General features: G+C 36.8%; 1 protein-coding gene across 5 annotated transcripts in view; it reads right to left on the bottom strand.

Moving 5' to 3' along the window:
* Positions 1 to 20,284, bottom strand: part of DCDC2C (doublecortin domain containing 2C) — a 102,417-nt gene that overhangs the window by 49,434 nt on the left and 32,699 nt on the right. For 4 of the 5 annotated variants that reach the window (XM_024215795.2, XM_026653102.1, XM_024215797.1 and 1 more), the window contains one exon: positions 10,582 to 10,627. In XM_024215795.2, coding sequence (XP_024071563.1) covers positions 10,582 to 10,627 — 46 coding nt within the window. The remainder of the gene's footprint in view (positions 1 to 10,581; positions 10,628 to 20,284) is intronic. The other variant, XM_024215796.2, reaches the window with a different exon arrangement.

Here is a 20,284-nt window from a genome sequence, read left to right as displayed (position 1 = left end):
CAGGTCTCAAGCAGCTAGAGCTCCTGTGGAGCTCCTTCCCAAGAGCTCAGAGTGTAAGTCAGCTCACCTCCACTATCTGCCTGCTACTGAGCTACTCTGCTCCCCTTTCTAAGCTCCTCCTCCAGCCTGTGCAGGTTTTGCAGGTGCAGTAGGGCAGGGCCTCCTGGGCCCAGAGGAGCACCATAACCCTTTGCTCTCCAGTCTGGTGTTTGTATACCCCACCACAGTTAGGTATTAGGAAAAACTTTCCAACTATAAAGGTAGTTAAACTCTGGAATAGGCTTCCAAGGGAAGCTGTGGAATCTACATCATTGGAGATTTTTAAGAACAGATTAAACTAAAACTGTCAGAGAAGGTCTAGCTATACTTGATCCTGCCTCAGCACAGAGGGCTGGATAGATGACCTCCAAGGGTCCCTTCCAGCCCTACATTTCTATGATTTAAATTCACTTTGTTTGCAAGCAGAAATATGGTTATTGTAATTGCTAGCTCTGAAAACTCAAACTGGGGTTTCATAGGCTGGGGAGGGGTTCTTCTTTAAATAGTGCTTTCAGTAGGATGTAACCAATGGTAACCCATATAATGCCATAATTGGGCCTGCAATTGGAGTTTAGGTCAAAATTTTCAAACTTTGGTGCCCAAATCCAAAAACGTGGCCTGATTTTCATAGATGTTCCCAGTGATTGGTACTTGGAGGTTTTTTCACTACCAAAAATGGTGTGTTTTAACTTGAGTTAGATATCTTGCTGCACAATTCCTGTCATAACATACTGTAGTTTTTACCTCTATGGACCTAGTCGAGGTAAACTCCAGGTGAGGGATACAAGGTTGACCTTGATTAGCGATACTGAAATAAAAGTTACCTGTGCCTTGACTCCATTAGGATTTTACAGCAAGATAGTTACCTTGAATTAGTTATCTAACTATAAAAATACACCTTTCTTGGCAGTGAAGGCAGACTGAAAATCCAGCCACTTTATTTGGGTGCCTAAACATGGATTTAGATGCCTAATTTTAAGGACTCAAGTTTGAAAATTTTGGCCTCAGTTAATGATTTGGGAGCCAGAACAGAACCTCTTACTTTCCTGTTGCTATATTGACTTTACGATGACCACGTTTCCTCTTTCAAGTGGCATTCACATATGTATGTATCAATTTATGGTGAGCTGTGATTTTTTTTTAAAATTGTTTTTTAAATTACAACATTGAAAACATAAAAATATATATTTTCTTCTCATCTGATTTCTTAAGTTAGGGATTTCACTGTAGAGTAAGAAACACCTCTCTACTTTATACCTTTAACATAACCGATATACTGTTGCTTTAATTAGATATGAAAAATGTTACACTAAAATTACATTTGTAGATTATTTTAAAGCAAATTTGAGAAGAATATATGATTTGTTAAAAATACATATTAGAGAACAGATCCAGAAAAAGTGAAGTATTGTATATGTATTAGTGATAATGGACTGTACATCATCTGGAGGTACTCATTCAAACCAGATTCAAAAGACAGTAAAATGTATTAAGCATTCTGTAGAAATGTGTTATATTGCTCTAGAGGTTGCACTTTAGATCTCTGATGTAACTACAACATCCTGCCAGCTACTTTAATTTGTTCCCTATCCTTTCTTATGCTTGTATTGACATCATTTTTATCTTTTTGGGGGGGAGCAGGGAATGCTTAGTTGGTAAGTTAACTAGGAACTTATTTATAGAAAACTACTGTGACCAAGAGTGACACCTTAAAAAGTTCTCTTCAGTTTGGTGGTTCAAATATTCTCTATTATTGCATCAGGAATTTTCATCTCACTAGATCAGCTTCCAACAGAAACTTATCATTGCAATGTATTATAGGGAGGGGGGGGGGGGTGTTGCATCTATATTTCAAAGTTGCATCACTTCAGCCCATAGAGTAGTGCAACAAGTATCTTTCTCAAACATAATATAAAAGAGAAATGTCAATAGAGGATGTTGGCTACTGCTGCTACTATGAATCCAAATACTATCCAAATGCAGATTTTATAATATCTACCCAATCTAAATTATAAATACATAGTTCTTTTACTGCTACAATCAGTGCTGCTGTTACATTGACCATTGTTACTGTATAGATCAGCATCACTTAAGAGGTTGTCTAACAAATAATACTTGTGAAATGACAACTATCAGTCATTTCAAGTCACTGGAACTACTCACATTAGTAAGTGCTGCAAGATGGGGCAACAACATGTCATCTAAAGATAGTGTCGACTAACGACGTTGTGCAGGGTACATTTGCTCATTTAATTTCAGACCAAATAATGTACAGATTATTATATTTGGCTAATGGATAATTGGGCTAGGGCAACATGCATGGAGAACTGAAAAGAAATTGAAAGTCAAATATTTTATTTTAGAATATATTTTTAATTTTTATAGTCTAAATTCCTAAGGATACATTTACTTTTAACTTTGTTACAGGTAAGATGTCAAAAATCACATAAGTGGTCAAATTCAGCTCTGCTGTAAACAGGCAAGCTTCCACTGAACTCCTTCCACAAATAGACCTGTCCCTGTACTGATATCAGGGAGACAACTCACAATAGTAAGCACTGTGTCCAGTAGTAAGTGACTGCAGAACAGGACACTTATAAGAGATTTATATACAGTACATGTGTCTTTTAGGTTTAACCTATATTGCCATAACAATCCATAAAAATAGTTAGAATACAGAATCTTTCACTTCTTGCTTACACTCTCAGTCCATACTGGATTGGAAATGACTGAATGTTCTTAATATCTGATGTCTGTTCCGTGGCCTATCTGAAATTAGCAAGTAGTCTCAGTATAGTTCCTAGTGAAGTATCATAGTTGATGCCAATTGTCACCCTAGCTAGCAACCATAATCCAAGACATAAATCAGCATGGGATTTGAACTACTTTCTCATTTATAGTTTCTCAGTTGGGTAGAATTATACTAGTAGAGGCAGTACATGGAAGATTTCATTGTAATTATCCACACTGTGCTTCTTTTATACATAGAGGACTTCAGTTTCCATTGCTTTAAATAAGAACATAAGAATGGCCATACTGGGTCAGATTAAGGGTCCATCTAGTACAGTGTTCTGCCTTCCGACAGTGGCTGGTCCCAAATGCTTCAGAGGGAGTGAACGGAACAGGGCAATTTATCAAGTGACCCATCCCCAGTCATTCAGCTTTTGCTCTGGCACCTTTTAGGAGTTCTTAATTCACTTAAAAATAAACCCCATTTAACCTATCCATATTCAGAAGTTACAATTACAGAAAAGGAAAGAAAGCGCTAAACATCCAACATTCTATTACAAATACTATACTTATTAATTAATAACACTTATTTCAAGAAACCTAGTTACATTTCAGCATTATTGTAATAGATTAGAATACTCGATACTAAAAAAATAGTTTCCCAAGACAGTCTTGGATGAACTATATAGCTACCTAAACAAAGAACAGTAGCAGCCTGTTCTGAAGTCAATCCATCTCCATACACAAAATGACTGAAGGTGCATGCAAAAGATATTTTGCTGTTTCATCAGAGCAGAGGAGTCTGTGTTTTCCATTATAGAACACACATCTAATCTGAACATGTATTAAAATGGAAGATTTGCTAACATTTGAACTCTGGTGTTGCTTCTTTATGATGCTGATTGATGATGGGAATGTTTCACATTTATCTTAAGATACTGTCTTGTCCCTGAAATTACTAACCTAAAATGTCAAGTAAGAAGCATGTGTCCTTCACTGAACTTTATTTATATTTTAGGCTTAATTTATTAAACTGCAGTGCCCCTGCTATGTACACAAAAAATTGCAAAAAAATTAAATCTTACCCTTACCTGAATTTTTCACAGGTTACATAATTTTTGTCTTCAGCAATTTTTGTGAATGAACTAGTTGTTTTTAATACAGAATTCTTATATTAACAAGCTTTATTACATTTAATTTATGCATTCAGTAGTTACAATCTTACTAAATCTTTCTTTCTAGCAGCTGGAATAGTGATTACAACCTTACACATTAGACATGGTTAATCCTTATTGCATGTGTAATAATACAAAATATACCCTATCGTCCACATCTTTTTTCATTATGTTAGAAATTTTCATATTAACAAGTCAACTGTACAGCAGATGAATGTTGAAAGGTTGGTTTCGATATATAACTTCAGATATTCATCCATCTGAATCAAATAAGTAATCAGGCTACACTTTAACACATTGCACTCATCTATGATACTCTATGTTGTCTGTAATCACTAACACTGTTGTAAGGTCACATTTCTGCTACTCTTTCAAGTCTTCTTCCAATTCACTATAGCTGGATGACAATAATTCTATTATTAAACTGAAAAATACCACAGGCTTATGTACATTCTATTTGTTTCCTACATTATAAAAATAGCTACAATGCCTCCCCTGGCACCATTAATTTCCTGCACTATTGATAATCAAACTGTAGTATGCCTACCCTAATTTACTATGATCTTTTTACCTTAATCCATATTTTTACAACCGTACACCTTTCACAGCAGGGCATTTCTCATTCCTTCACTATAAAGGCTCAGCCTTTATAATTGATGCCTAACCTCCTCCTTTGCACTAATTATTCAAATAAAAGATATCTTCCTACAGGAAACCCACCTTAATGATTTGGAGGCAGAAAATTTAGGAGGAGGGGCTGTGGGAAAGGGTGTTTAACAATTTCTCGTCCACTGCCAAAAGTGTAGCAATTTCATTTCATAGAAGACTCAAATTACAAATATTAGGAGTAAATAAAGATGAGGAAGGTAGATTTTTGCTGGTGAAGGCTAAGATCTCTTACACTATATATACCTTAATTAAAAGTCGGGGCAAGACCACCAGCCCTAATGGCCTTCTGATAGAATTCTATCGAAGTTTCAAAGATATTCTGGCGCCTAAGATGTTAAACATTTATGAAGATGCCTTAAAGAAAGGTACATTACCTCCTACTATGAGGGAAGCCCTAATTACTGTACTACGTAAACCTGCACAAATGTATTACAGTTATAGACTCATCTCTTTAATCAATACTGGTATGAAAATACTCTCAAAAATATTGGCTAAGATGTTTGAAAAAGTAATGAGTGATTTGGTTCACCCCGATCAGCTGTGTTTTATTAAAAAGACATAGTGCAGACAACACATATCTGTTGATTAATGTTATGGCATTCCATCAAGATTCCTGAAATTCCCATGCAATCATTTCACTTGACGCATAGAAAGCCTTTGACAGAGTGAACTGGACATATCTGTTTCTTACCCTGGATAAATTCTTTTGGGGAAATCCTTTATTTCATGGATCAAACTGTTATATTCCAATCCCAACTCTCATATTCTAACAAATAGCACAAAAGCCCCCCTCTTTGATATGATTCGGGGAACTAAACAGGGATGCCCCTCACCCCCCACCATGTTCAATCTAACATTAGAACCACATGCAGAACTAATTAGGGAACCAAGGGATTCAAGGGATCAAATCAGGGTCTCCAGAGACAAAAATCTTTCTATATGTAGATGACATCCTCCTATTAATTAAAAATCCAGATCAAGCTAGTCCAAATATTGTACAAACAATAGATAATTTTGGTAAATTATCTGGCTACAAGATAAATTGGGATAAGTCAGAAACAATGAAGATCTTATTGGATTTAGCTGGTAGTAGCTCTCCTATCGGGATATTTAGATGGCAACAGATGCGCCTCAGATATTTGGACATCCTGTTCCCTAATTAAATTAAAAACAGTCAAGCCCCTATTAATCATGATTTAAATAGATGGCAGGTACTACCTCTCCCCCTTTGGGGAAAAAAATAATCAAAATGAATGCCCTTCCCAGAATCCTTTTTATTCTGAATTCCCTCCCTATCCACATTCCTATTTTATTTTACCAAAATTGACACCATGTTCAGGTCCTTCTTGTGGGGTGCTGGTAACAAACCCAGAATCTCCTGACAAAGATTACAGCTCCCTGTTAAAACAGGTGATTTTAGATTTCTGAACTTTAAACTTTACCATCAGGCAATAATTCTTAGCCAAGAAGCACAATGGCTCATTCCCTCATGCTATAGAACCCTGGATTATCTCCAGATGGAAGAAGAATTGGTTGTTCCTTTAGCCCTTTCCAATGCACTGCACTTGGATTATTACTATTGATTCCCTAAAGAACAATTACCAACTATTGTGGCAGCCAGAAATACATGGCATACCAAGTCTACTAAATCTAAAAATCATCCTCTTCTACATACCAAAGCATCTAGCTGTGGTAACTTGAAACTCTAGAGCAGGCAACCCATCATCTGGCCAGATTGGATTAGGAAAGGGATTTTGACCAGTCAATTTATTGAAAATTATATCTTTTTCCCTTTTACAATATTAAAAGGAAGTTTCAGTCTACAGACTAAGGAGTGTCAATATGTCCAATTTAAACATGCCATCTCCCATCTGTTTTGTCCCAATACCTGCGCTACCACTACCCATTTCTCCAAATATTACTCAGATTGCCAAAACCTATGGCAACAGTACATACACACTTGGCCAAGAAATTTTCATTAAACACTGATTCCCTAAAAAAGAAATGGAAGAAGGAACTAGACAAATTATTCCATCTCTGGTAAACAATGAAAACAAATTTTAGCCAGTGCTCTGACCTGTTCCTTGGACCTCCTTTTAAAATTAATCCAGCAGAAAATCATATTGGGAATGCATTGGACCCCTCTCAAACTGTTCAAATCACATGCCACTAGGTCAGATAAATGTAGGCACTACGATTCAGCAGACGCTAACTTAACCCATATGCTCTGGGAATGCTCCTATACCAATGTTTTTGGCAGACTGCAGAGTTAATTTTTTCCTATCAAATAAAATTGTGTTACAAGCTAAACAGGTCATTTTAAATCTAATGGATGTTAATTGGATGCTGAATAAATCTGAAAAACTTTGGCTCAGCAGAGCACTGATAACTTCTAAAAGACTAGTACTACAAAAATGGAAACGAAGACTGGAGCATAGACATCATCAATTTGGCCACTATGAAAAGAATTGAATACCACAACAGAAATACCCAAGAAAAACTCTCAGAGTTATGAGATGCTCACCTGGGAGTATTTGAATGACTCTGTTAAATACATGGGCCTCCTCTTTTTCTTCCCCTTTTCTCTCAACCAACTTCCTTCCCTCCCTGTCTTTATCCACCTCCTCTGAATTTTGCTTCTATTTTTATCTTATTTTAATAAATTTACTATAGCTTGTTGGATTTTTATAAACAACTTTTGGTTGTTTGTCAACTGAGTAATACAAATAAATTGATTTATATTTTAACCATTCATATTATATATAATTAAATGTTTCAAGTATAGCTCAGATAAGGTAGCACATTATTAATATATTATGAGAAGTTTACGCATTATGACAAGTTTATATATAGTTTGTTATTTTTTTCTCTATATATATTTTAAAAATTTAATAAAAAGTTGATAGAAAAACAATAGGTTGTTTGCATCAAGTGTCCAGTGGGATTTACCGTATTCATATTCTATAGATTCTTCTGCTCTGGAGTTTCACATCTACCAGATATTTTCACAACCAGAAAGCATCTCTTCTCATGCTTTACTGCCACTGGTAAATCAATCCATTAATCCCTTCTCCACCCTATCCACATCCATCTTCTTCTGTCATATTAGTTCTGAGCTCTTCATAATTCAGCATAATCTTGCTTTCCAAAAAGATAATTCCCAATTCTCTTCTGTAGCTTACAGTCACAGCAACAATCCAATGTACAAAAAAAATAATTATACTAGGGCTGTCGATTAATCACAATTAACTCATGTGATTAACTCAAAAAATCTAATCATGATTAATCGCAGTTTTAATCACACTGTTAAACAACAAGAAGAGAATACCAATTGAAATTTATTATAAATATTTTGGATGTTTTTCTACATTTTCAAATATATTGATTTCAATTACAACACAGAATATAAAGTGTATAGGGTTCACGTTATATTTTTATTTTTGATTACAAATATTTGCACTGTAAAATGATAAAAAAAAGAAATCGTATTTTTAAATTCATCTCATACAAGTATTGTAGTGCATTCTCTTTATCGTGAAAGTGCAATTTACAAATGTTCATTTTTTTTGTTACATAACTGCACTCAAAAACAAAACAATGTATAACTTTAGAGCCTACAAGTCCACTCAGTTTAGAGAACAGATAAAGAGAAACATTTAAGTCTATTGTTTTCTTTGCCAGCACCCCCACAGTATGAAAGCTTCTGCAACCTCACTAGAGTCCCAAACCTGCTGTGACTTACATCAATAAACTCATGAGAGTTGCATCAAGACTCAGTCATGACAGGACTTGGGCTCTAATTTCTGAATGTACCACAAGAATCAAAAGTTTTTGTGACATCAGTGCAGAGTTATTTCTTGTTATGGTAACTTGTATGCAGCACGAAGTGCCATAGACGCAATATTATCATAGGGAAATAAGTCTGGAGGATTAAAAGAGGGAAAAAAATCAACTGTGCATATAATATCTGTATAAAAATCTCTTTGCAAGTATATATTAACTCACTTTAGTCATGAGAACGTTTATTTTTTATATTATAGACTTCCACGTGAAGAGAAATTGAAAAGATTAGGGCTGTTATATTTAGAGAAGAAACAAAGAAGAAAGAATATGCTAGAGATACATAAAATAATAAATGGTGCAGAGCAGGTATGTCGAGTGCTGTTGACAACCCTTCCTCATAATAGAAGAGCAATAGAATTATAAAACTGATAAAAACCAACCAACCATTGTTTTACACAACATAAGATCTACAGGTTGATTATATTGTCACAAGACGCCACTGAAGCCAAGCGTTTAGTAGAATTCAAAAGATGATAATTTATTTATATATTGTTTATAAGGATAATGAAGGCATCCAATTACATTAGACAGTGTACAAAATTTATAAGAGATAAAAAGCCAGAGAACAAGTTAGGACAAAACTTCCTCTATGGGTAGTTTATACCACAATTGTCCATCACAGAGTTTCTAGTACTTTCCTCTAAAGCATCTGGTACTGGTCACTGTCATAACCAGGATGGCAAACTAGACTAGACTATGGAAATCTTGAGGAGACTAGTGAGCCCTTGACTCCTAGGAGTCAAGCTGCTTCTTGTGAACTTTAGGAGGCTCATTGGAGGCCTCCTGAATCCACACAAGCCCTAGTAGGTTCCTCAGGGAACCCTCATTTGACTCATTCAATGGACCAAAATATAGTTGTCAAGCCCTCTGATCGCCTAGCCCCCCAAATCCCTGCTCTTTCAGCCACCTCTCATTCCATATCCCTCCTCCCCATGCAGATCTCTAAAAGTCTTCAAAAAGGACTCCTTTCCTATAAATTTGGGAGAGCTGTGGGGGGGGGGGGAGGGGAGGCTGGATGACAGCAGGGAGCTTAGAAGCAGCATAACTAGAGTGCATTACCCTCATCTTGCTCACAGAAATTAACACAGGCTTTTACAGGGCACCCTGGAGAGCCACCAACCCAGCATTCCTTATGAGTAATGTTTTTTGTCTGTGTCAGTGAAATGACTTGGACAAATAAGAAAACAGTGCCAGAATATTTCTATTTTATTAATAATAATATTTTATAGTAGTATCAACAGAGCTTCAATGTATTTCCTGCCTTTTGAATGTATTAACCATGTAATCATTGTGTTCTCTTAACATAATTTTAACTGAATTATTAATCATTATAAAGCAGCCAAAGAGACATAGGTGCTTTACAGACAAAAAATAAGATGGGTCTCCTTCTCAAATTATTATTTGTATTGCAACAAAACTAATTAGTATCCGGTCCTATTGTGCCTACTGGAGCACAATAGGACCTGACACTAATTAGTTTTGTTGCAATACAAATAATAAGTCCACTGATGAGCAGATACTCACACAAGTAGTCCCTGTTTATCAGTAGGAGTGAGACTGTGTTACAATCTAGCTCCTAGATAGAAATGGTCAGTGCTCACAATCTAAACAGACAATTGACAGTGCTATGGATAAAGGAAGCAATACATTTTTGGTTCATTTGGGGTTTTTTTTAACCCTATTCCATAGCATGAAGGCTCTCCTCATAAAATATCTCATTTCTCTAAATTTAAATAATGAAACTACTGAATTTTCCACTAGGATTTACAAAAACAAGTAAAGCCAAGATGGGGAGGGCAGCCAAAATAGGGATTTAGTAACAATTTTCTTCAATTGGATTAGAATGAAAAATTTTAAAAAAGATTGCCCAGTTTTAAAATGTATCAATATGTTTTTCATATTTTCATTTTATCTACTTGATGTGGCAAAAGCCTAAAATTAAGACCATTTGAGTTGAAATATAAATTAAAGCAGATTTCCCATTCTCCATTAAGTAATGAGTTATTTTTATCAAACTGTTAACATTAAAATATTTTACTACTTCTACAGTGTTGATTGTACAAAACAACACTAAAATATATTGCAGCAAAAGTATAAAAATTATTAATTTTATTTTTTCACTTACTCTTGCCTTTTTCTTTCTGGGCCTTTTTGGAGACTCACCATATCTGCTAAAAATAAAAATACAGTTACCCTAATATGAGTATTTGTCAATTTTAAACTAAAAAAAATTACTATCCATGACAATCCATTTCTTGCTATTTTAAACCTATTCTAAATGAATGCACTACTTATGACAGCCCTAAAGACAGAACTCCTCCGTTTATTGAATAGATACAACACGGGCAGTGTATAACACATTGTAAAAGACCACACAGTTGGTGCCAGTTATTAGCAATCCTGATAAAGACAACTTTCAGTTATTAGCAACGTTTTTCCAAGAACCAATCATGTCCCATTGACTTTAGTATTAACAGAATTCATATATGAGCAACTCTCATGCCACTTATCGACAACTTTATTAGAAGAGGTTCCACTTGTAATGAATCTGCTGGCTCCAAATGCGAGACAGTACGTGTCTGTTTGTGTGTCTCCCAGACCTACAGTTAGGGTGACCAGATAGCAACTGTGAAAAAATGGGACAGGGTGAGGGGTAATGGGCGCCTATTTAAGAAAAAGTCCCAAAAGACGGGACTGTCCCTTTAAAAACGGGACATCTGGTCACCCCTACCTACAGTGCACACACATTACTGCTGTACATGCTTTAGCCAACATTCATAACACACTTCACAGTGCTGCACAGTTGTGCACTTCGGCTTTGTGTCACGACTTCAAACATGTGGACCTTTCTCGCCAGTAAAGCTCAGGTTCTAGAGGCCCTATGAGAGTCCAGGCGAAGCTAGTGTGAGTAGCTGAGAAGTGTGGTGTCTTTAAAATTTGTTGTTTCATAGATTCTAAAGAACAGTGATGACACTGGACAAATTGTGGTCTTAAAACTGTGTGACATTTACTGTGTGTGACACACCTGAAGCATTGACTGTAAGTATACCAACATTTCTTTTTTAATTTACCTGTGCCTGTCACATAAACAGTTGGTATGGAGGGAGGATACAGTCTGACTGTTTTACTTCATTTACTTAACTTACCATTTTACTTCAGAAGCTACACAGAGAAACATTATAATATTAAAGGAAACAATTTTGTATGTGTGGCTTTTTCATGTTTCCTGTTTATTTTTAACGTTGTATCGAACAATAATACAATACAAAAATACGACTATAGTACATCATTGTTCCATACCAGTACACGTATACATCCATTTGAAAATGGAGGCCTTTCGCTTATTGGCAACTTTCAGATAATGGCAACTTTTTGCTGGGAACCAAGAACTTGTTTACAACATAGTTTGTAATGTACTGAAATGGGATAGCTTTTATGTGTACCACTGAACTCTCTTAGCTGGACTTTCAGACCTACTCGCATGTTTGTGATCATGTCTTCCATTAGTGGTTAGCATACAAAGGACATGAACCTGAATACTAATGCAACAGAAGATGTCTTATTTAGATCCTGATCCTGCAAACAGATGTATCAGTGCTGACTCTTAGTCCCACACAGAATCCCTTTGGTTAATATTTTCTGACTTTATTAGGACTCAGTGCAGGCCTGAGGGTCTGCATCAGTTCATCTGTTTGCAAAATCAAGGTCTCATTTTGTAAGTTATAGGATTATGTGGCTTTTGGCATAGAACATAGTGAATTTTAATCTTCACTGGCAACCCTGAGTCCATGTCATCACAACTTGTAGTGTAGCTGATGACTGTAAAGTCAGTCAAGCCACAGAATCATAAGCAGCAGTGAAAAATCCCATACAGCTCCATGCTCATGGGCCATACCATGCCATCATTTTTTTAGCAGAAGTCCACACAGAAACCAGTAAAGAAGAATTCTGCCCAAAAACTCATGGCACAATATTCCTCAATATGCTTCAAACCCTGACTTGAGGGTGAAAGCATTCAATTTCCAAGGCTGAAATGGATTTCTGTTAGTGCATTTGGGATTATTGTGAAGTATACACCTGGCCACTAGGAACTACAGTTAGAACTTCAACACCCTTTACTTAGGTCCCTCTTAGTCATTACCACTCTGATCTAAATTGAACTGACTACCTACAGGTGAAAGGTTCTGTATCTCAGTGCAAATCCCCCTGAATCATCCAATCCCTATCAATGCACAATAATATTGTGAATTCTCTTCGTAGATTCTTTTGAACTAGACAGCAGATTCAACAAGTTCCAAAAAAGACTGCTTTAAAGTACATGAGAGACAAGGTGAGTGAGGTAATATATTTTATTGGACCAACTTCTGTTGGTGAGAGAGACAAGCTTTTGAGGTTACACAGAGTTCTTCTTCAGGTACTTGAAGTACCTGAGGTAGATAGTTTTAACAATACTCAGAAATATAAAATGTCAAAATTCCTTAAAACCTAACGGCAATGCAAATTTTAAAAATATAGAGATTATCTACATACTATTTGCAAAATTAGCTTTACAAAAATATTTTTAAATCAAAGTTTTCAACAAAACTACAAACTATTTAAATTACAATATAATCTACAGTTATTCAAATATAAAAAAATAAGGATGTTTCAGAAGTCCAGTATTTATAGTGGAGGTATGTGTGTTCATTGTATTAGTGCTTATATTTTCCACATGGTTCTTTGAAAGGCTTCAGGGAGCTATTCATGGTGCCATAACACCACAGAATATTACTATGGCACCATAAATTGCTTCTGGAAATATATTAAGAGATACCAAGATGAAACGCATAAACTTTTCACTGAGCACATCAGTCCATATGAATTTGAACAGTTAACAGATGCACTAATTACAGACTACATTATTTGCAATGTAACCAATAACCAGGTCAAAGCAAGGTTATTGAGAGAAATGGATTTGACTTTGCAAACATAAGATATTTGCAGAATTAGCAAAAACTATGCCTTACAAATGAATGTGCTAGCAAGCAATGAAAGAACTGATCACACCTAATTAAAAATAGAATCATAGGACTGGAAGGGATCTTGAGAGGTCATCTAGTCCAGTCCCCTGCACTCATGGAAGGACTAAGTATTATCTAGACCATTCCTGACAAGTGTTTGTCTAACCTGCTCTTTAAAATCTCCAATGACGGAGTTTACAACCAATGATGGAGAATACAACCAAGATATAAAGACAGATAACAAGCAAACCACAAAGACCAGATTTGATTCCAGTAAATGTGAAGACAATCACAACATTATGCAAAGATGCACAGCACATTTTGCAAAATGTACATGTACAATCATTTTGCAAAAGTGTGTTACTTTGCATAAATTGCAAAACTACCCCCATCAAGGCATCAATGTGGTAAGACCTTGGTATTTTGGAATTTATGTTCATCACCATATCACAACCACAAGTCTCTGTCTTCCAGTAAAAGTAAAAATCCTAATGGAAAATCTCAGCTGAAAATACAGTGCACAGTAAGAGTAATTCTCAAAGAGTCATTCATCAACATTCTGCTCCCAATCTGGAGAACACTTCAGAAGACCTGGTTGCCAAAGAACACAATATCAAGTGCAACTAATCCTGCTCTAAATAATCCTGGTCTCCAATAGATGGATTCCTCTTGGACCAGATGTTTTTTCAATGTGTTACCTTTTATTTCTCTCATCCAAAAATGCTGAGGAAGATCAGACAAGACAGAATACAGATGCTACTACTCACAGGGCTAGAATGGGCCTATCAATTTTGGTGGTTCAACCTGCTGGTCCAGGCAGCATAAACTCCAGTACTTCTGCTCAACCTGCCAGAATTTTTATCCCAGAAACAGATTCTACACCTCAATCCAAGGTGCCCAAGTCTGAGAACAAAGATGCCAACTGGCTGAGCAACTTGGACTGCGATGGCTCAGAGAGAGTCTAGAAAGTCTTCTGCTCTGTGAAATTCAAGTGGTTCTTCATCTGGGCAAAACAAAAAGGATCTCATCCTCACCAGTCTTCCATTTTCTTTAATCTGGACTATTTCTTCACTTTAAAAATAACTTAATGTGAGATGAAAGAAGACACAAGAGTTCTATAGTGGTTTTTGACTTGTGAAATCTCTTCTAAATGCATGAACTGTGGGAGAGACCAGATTATTTTAAAGGTCTAATTTCAAGTGTTGCCTCCTTTTCAGGAATTGCCTCCTTTCTCGGATATAAGTAAATGTGGTGATTGCCAAATTAATGGAACCACTCTCTGAGCAATTGCAATAATAGGCCCTGCATTCTCTCAATTAAGACTGCATTTGTGGAGAGTTTGCAATATGTAGGCCCTAGTGGGAGACCTGCCATATTCAGTTTTATAATGATAACCTGGTCCTTCCCTCATACTCCACATTCATGTGAAAGGTGATCTCTGTGTCCCAATCAATTTTCCAGTAGTTTCTTCCAAGACCCTCTCTACTAGGAGAAGGTAGGCTACACTTTCTAGCTACTATTCAAACAAAATCAAGTAATTCCACAAAACACCTAGTTTGTTTGTAATACAGGAGATAATAATAGAGGGCAGTCAGTTTCCACTCAGAGATTGTCCAAGTGGATTAGGTTCTGCATATTGTCTTGTATTCCAGTACCAACAGGTGCTAAGGCATATTACACCAGGTTTAAGGAGCCTCCACTGCGTGTCTCAGAAATGCCCCCTTTGTTGAGATATAAAAGGCTCACACCTTCATGAAGCATTGGCTACCCTTGAGTCTAAGATATTCGGTCTGGGATAGCACTCTTGCAATCTATCCAAGTAAGGCTCCTAAGACCCACCTCCTTTGGGTCTGGGGATTGTTTTTTAATAAATTATAGTGGGGAATTGTTGAAGAACAAGAACTGTTACTTACCAAGTTAAATTGTGGGGGGTTGGGAAAGATTGCCTGCTTACATAGATCTATGCTACCTTCTATCCCTGTTATTTCAATCTTACACTTGATTCTTGATTTAGTGAAAGGAAATGATATCTTCAGGGGGAAGAGGAGGGCATAAGTAGGGTGCACATCCAATACCAGTGGGCAATGCTTTCCAAAAAGGTCCAAGTTTATGCACCAATGGTGCACACATCACAAACAGAATATCTATGCAAACAATTTGTCAAAGAGCCACAAATACTGTTATGACCCAGGGCCCTCCTGGTGCCAACTGACAGAGGGCACAGGGGGGTGCATACAGTTTTACAAGGTCAAAGATATGTATATTAGTTCACCAAAGTATGGCATGTGAGGTCTCTGCCAAAAGCTAGTAGCCCACTGGTCATCATAATTGTTGCAAGAAGTTTGTATAGAAAATGGTTCAAGAAATATGTAAAATATAAGGTTCCAAAACAGTTGAAGCAAAGCTTGTGACCTGAGGTGAGGTGAACCTCAGAGCTAACTTAATCAGCATGTAGAACAAAAAACATCCATGGAGACAGGCTATGTTTCCTATCTGAGCCAGGTGCAGACCTGAGAATTTACAGAAACAAAGGAACCCCAAGATAAGTTTCTGAAAAGGGGACCTCCTGGGGTTTTAATGATATAATTTAATTAATGGAGATATCCTATCTCCTAGAACTAGAAGGGACCTTGAAAGGTCATCGAGTCCAGCCCCCTGCCTTCACTAGCAGGACCAAGTACTGATTTTGCCCCAGATCCCTAAGTGGACCCCTCAAGGATTGAACTCCCAACCCTGGGTTTAGCAGGCCAATGCTCAAACCACTGAGCGATCCCTCAGACAATAGTCTGCAACTGCATTTCAAAAACGGAGCGGGGACACCATCACCTAGGAAGCAAGCTGAAAATGTGTGTTTGCCTCATGAAAGTGGGATCACAGCCCAGCCTGGCTGTAAAATTCTGCTAGGACTTTGGGTGAGCATTGTTCTGCAAGACATAAAAGTATCTAGTTAAATAAGTCTAGGGTCTGGAATGTATGTTATGATTGTATTTTATATGTAAACATTTGTTTCCAATACTTCTATTTGCTAATACCAGAATCTCTATCCTTTGTTAAATAAACTTATATTTGTTTTAATTATAACCACATTTAAGTGCTGTCTGTTAAGCAGAGCGGTGATCTAAGGTGGAACTGATAAGCTGGGGTGTATTGATTCTTTGGGAGCAGCAAATCTGTGACTACTGTTAATGTCCAATGGATCAGGGGCTGGATATTCCAGGGAGATGCTTAGAGGTTGGAGTGTGCCTATTGCTAACCTGCAAAGAGACATTGGGGCCTGCATAGATCTATAGGGGTGTGCTTGTGTTGTCCGTGGCCAATGGAGCTGAGGAGCTGACCCCTGGCAGGCACAGGTCGTAGTGAGATGCCTCACAGCTCTGGGTACCCCCAGGAAGGCTCAAAGCTATCAGAAGAAACTGTTCTTTATTAAACAAAGAATAAGTCTTCTAAAAAAGTATCTATTCAGGAAATATATCAAGTCACTATACTGAATAAGTGTGTGGTAAGAACTCCACCACATGGAACTCAGCTATAGGTATCTAATAATACAGACTGCACAAGAAGCATTCCAGTAAAATAAGTTAACTGACCTTTAAGAACAGGCATCTGAGCTAAATCAAGGCAAATGGAAGTACATTCAACTATCCACTCTGACAAGTGTTGCTTGAAAATGAGTTTCCCTCAGCTTTAACCCAACAGAAGTCAAAAGGAGATGAGGGGATTGGTAAAAGTCCCTTAAATCATCAGTGTAGCAGCAAAGAGCTCATTTGACACCAATCTTATGATAAACAGCTTCACACTGGAGAGATTAGATTTGGGAATGAACACTAGAAGAGGGGGAAATTGGTTCATATAAAAATAAGACTCCCATTGCCATCAACAGGCTTTGTATGGGCCCTTACTACCTACCTTGTCTTCAGAAAAAAACAAAAAGGCCTATGAGGGCTTGAAGCTCACTTCCCCATCTAGTCAATGTAATTGCCTCAAATAAAAAATATGAAATGCAAATGACAATCATTAATAGGCTCAGAGGGAGGATCTTCTAACTTGTTCAAGTCTAAATTAGATCCAAATCATGCACAGAAGCCAAACTGGTAGATAAATATGTCCAAGGCCTTTTAGAAAGTGCCTTGACCTATGATTCACAGGGAGAACTTCCATAGTTTCACCTAAAATTGCTTGCAATTGATCTTGTGTTTTGATGGATTAGTCTTCAACCCAGACTTGTCAATGAAATCCAATACACATAAAGAAACAAGAAGCAATCTACCAGATACCACCCATCTAAGCAAGTATACGCTTAAGAGAAGAGGCTTTATAGATAAGGAATTTCTTGGCTTCAAGAGAACTCACAGTTAGGAAGGAGTGGACAGAGCTATTAAAGTGATTACACATTCCTTTTGGGAAAGCCCAGCAGTCTGAGTTGGGCAGATCCTCCATGAGTGTTATCACTTGTGAAGTCTCACACAGTTTGAAAATCTTGTTGTGACCCCTTTTACTCAATGTATATTTAAAGCAACTGGGGGAGACTGCAAAGCATTATGGTTTACAGTGTTATGAATATGCTGATGTAAAGGATGCTTACAGCTGAGTTATATCAGCCCTGAACATGACTGTTTCCCTGTGTTCTCAGTATCTGGCTGAGATAAGAACTTTGGTGAAACTAGAGTCAGTTCAGATGAGATAAGGGGGTTTTGGCAGAGAGAAGTGGAGTTAGCAGAGGTTGCTGCAATACCTGAAAATGAGGGCCTTTGTCTACAAATTTTCGAAGTGGTTTGCAATCTCAGGATTTTACTGGTGTAATTTCTGCTCCTGATAACAGTGGGTTACCAGAAATTGATTATTTCTTCTTCAACAAAGGATTGCATCCTTTCATCACAGATGCAATCCTTGCTACAATTATCTATGCAATTGTCACATCAAGGTTAGGCCAGTGTAATGTCTGTGTGGGTCTACTCTTCAAAATCATTCAGCGTTTGCTAGAGGAGTATATTCCGGCCCCCGTTCTGATAGCCACAGTATCTCTGTGCTCCATATTCTGTGCTGTTTGCCAATTCAATTTCAGGTGAAATTCAAAACACTGACCACTTTCTATAAAGACTTCTTACAATTCAAGTAAAGATGAGCTGGATTCACAGATTGAGACTACAATAACTCAAGTACAATATTTATATAAACAGGTGGGAGGATTCAGAGATTGCCACCAGAATTTCCAGAACAGCAGATGCTTGATCATCTATCATTTACATTTCAACTATAACCGCTTATGAATGATGAGATGATCAAAGTTGTTTATTGTGTTTATCACCCGTATCAGAGCACTGGCAATAAAGTACCAAGCAAATGATACCAAGCAAATGATTTGTAGTATTGGAACTGCCCATCACCTTAGAGAAATGTTGATATAGTGGAATCCTACCATGTATTTAATTAGCTGAACCCACCACTTAACTGATTTCACTACAGCTAGAAAGAGATGAATAGTCTTGATCAAGCAATTTCTCCTGGAAGAAGAAAAATGATGTGGGCATAAACTAATGAAATGTGTGCATACTGTACACAGGCCAATTCTATTAGGATTAACCCTGTTATGAGCTCTAACATTCTAATACAACACAGTCATTTGAAAGAAATCTGAATGCTGGATAAGCAACTTCCCAGAAATAGGAGGAAGGCTGCTGGCTTAATGGAGTCTGAAACGATTCCCAAAAAAGCAAGAGCAATAGACTGAAATGGAAGCTGAAACTTCTCTTGTGTATCCAATTTAAGGTCTGAAAGAAAGATATAAGTTGACAGACTCAAAATGCGGAGGTCCACCAACTAATTTGTATTTCAGTGATCAATCAACCAAATATATTTTTAATAGACTGTGACCATCGCTACAAAGAGAATCTACCACATCTGACCAGCATGGAGACCCTCATGGGTGAGTGCTCCCAAAGATGAATTCTGCAAAGTGGAGAACCTTGAGCTATCTCCACCAGGGCTGAATTTCACTATTAGGGTTTTGGGGGAAGCTAAGATTTAGAGCTCTAATTTTACATTATACTGTAAAAAATTTATTACGCCCTTGTATATTTCAAAATTACAAAACTGCCAAAAGATACATGTAACCCAACATCAATTATACTCCTACTGGGTCTAGGTTCTAACATTCATGACATTAGTTCAAAAACTAATAAAAGAAAGTTTGATAAGAACAAGCCCACTAAAAATATCAATTTTCTAATATCAAACCGATATGAAGCACTTTATATACAAAAGGCAATTTACAGAAAAAAGTGAGAATCCATGCATTTGGCAGATTAATTAGTCATTTCAAAATAATGCCTGTATATTTTTGTGAAGTATAAAAATAAAAATGAAGTTGAAAGGACAACAAAAACAAAAAAGCAGAAGCTATAACATACCACATATGAATAAGATTAACAGTTTGAACCATGCATCCAGTTCCACTATCCGAGAGAAAATGATGGATATTTTTCTTCTCTTGATAATAATGACCATTAAAAAACTTGACAGAAAAATAGCTTTAGCAAAGATCGCTAGAAAACCCACAAATATTGCCTGATACTTCAACCGTATTTTCAATATAGCAATCAGTTCAGAGCAGTCAACACACATCCCATAGAGACACTTTACAGAAACTGCTTAACTCAGCAATTCCTGAAAGACATGAAAACTAGTCACTGTTCAGCAATGCCTTTGTCGGTGCCCTTTAACAGACATCTTCTACAGTCTAGAAAGCAGTTTGTAGAAATTCCAAGAAAGAAACCAATTTAATAATTAAATTCAATAAAATTATACTTTTAGGTTTTATTTAAAAAAAGT

Source organism: Terrapene carolina, unplaced genomic scaffold (assembly GCF_002925995.2).
Source record: "Terrapene carolina triunguis isolate 2854851 unplaced genomic scaffold, T_m_triunguis-2.0 Scaffold42, whole genome shotgun sequence".
Taxonomy (NCBI): Eukaryota; Metazoa; Chordata; order Testudines; family Emydidae; genus Terrapene; species Terrapene triunguis.
Note: the sequence above shows the minus strand (reverse complement) of the source record. Positions and strands in the feature narration are given on the sequence as shown.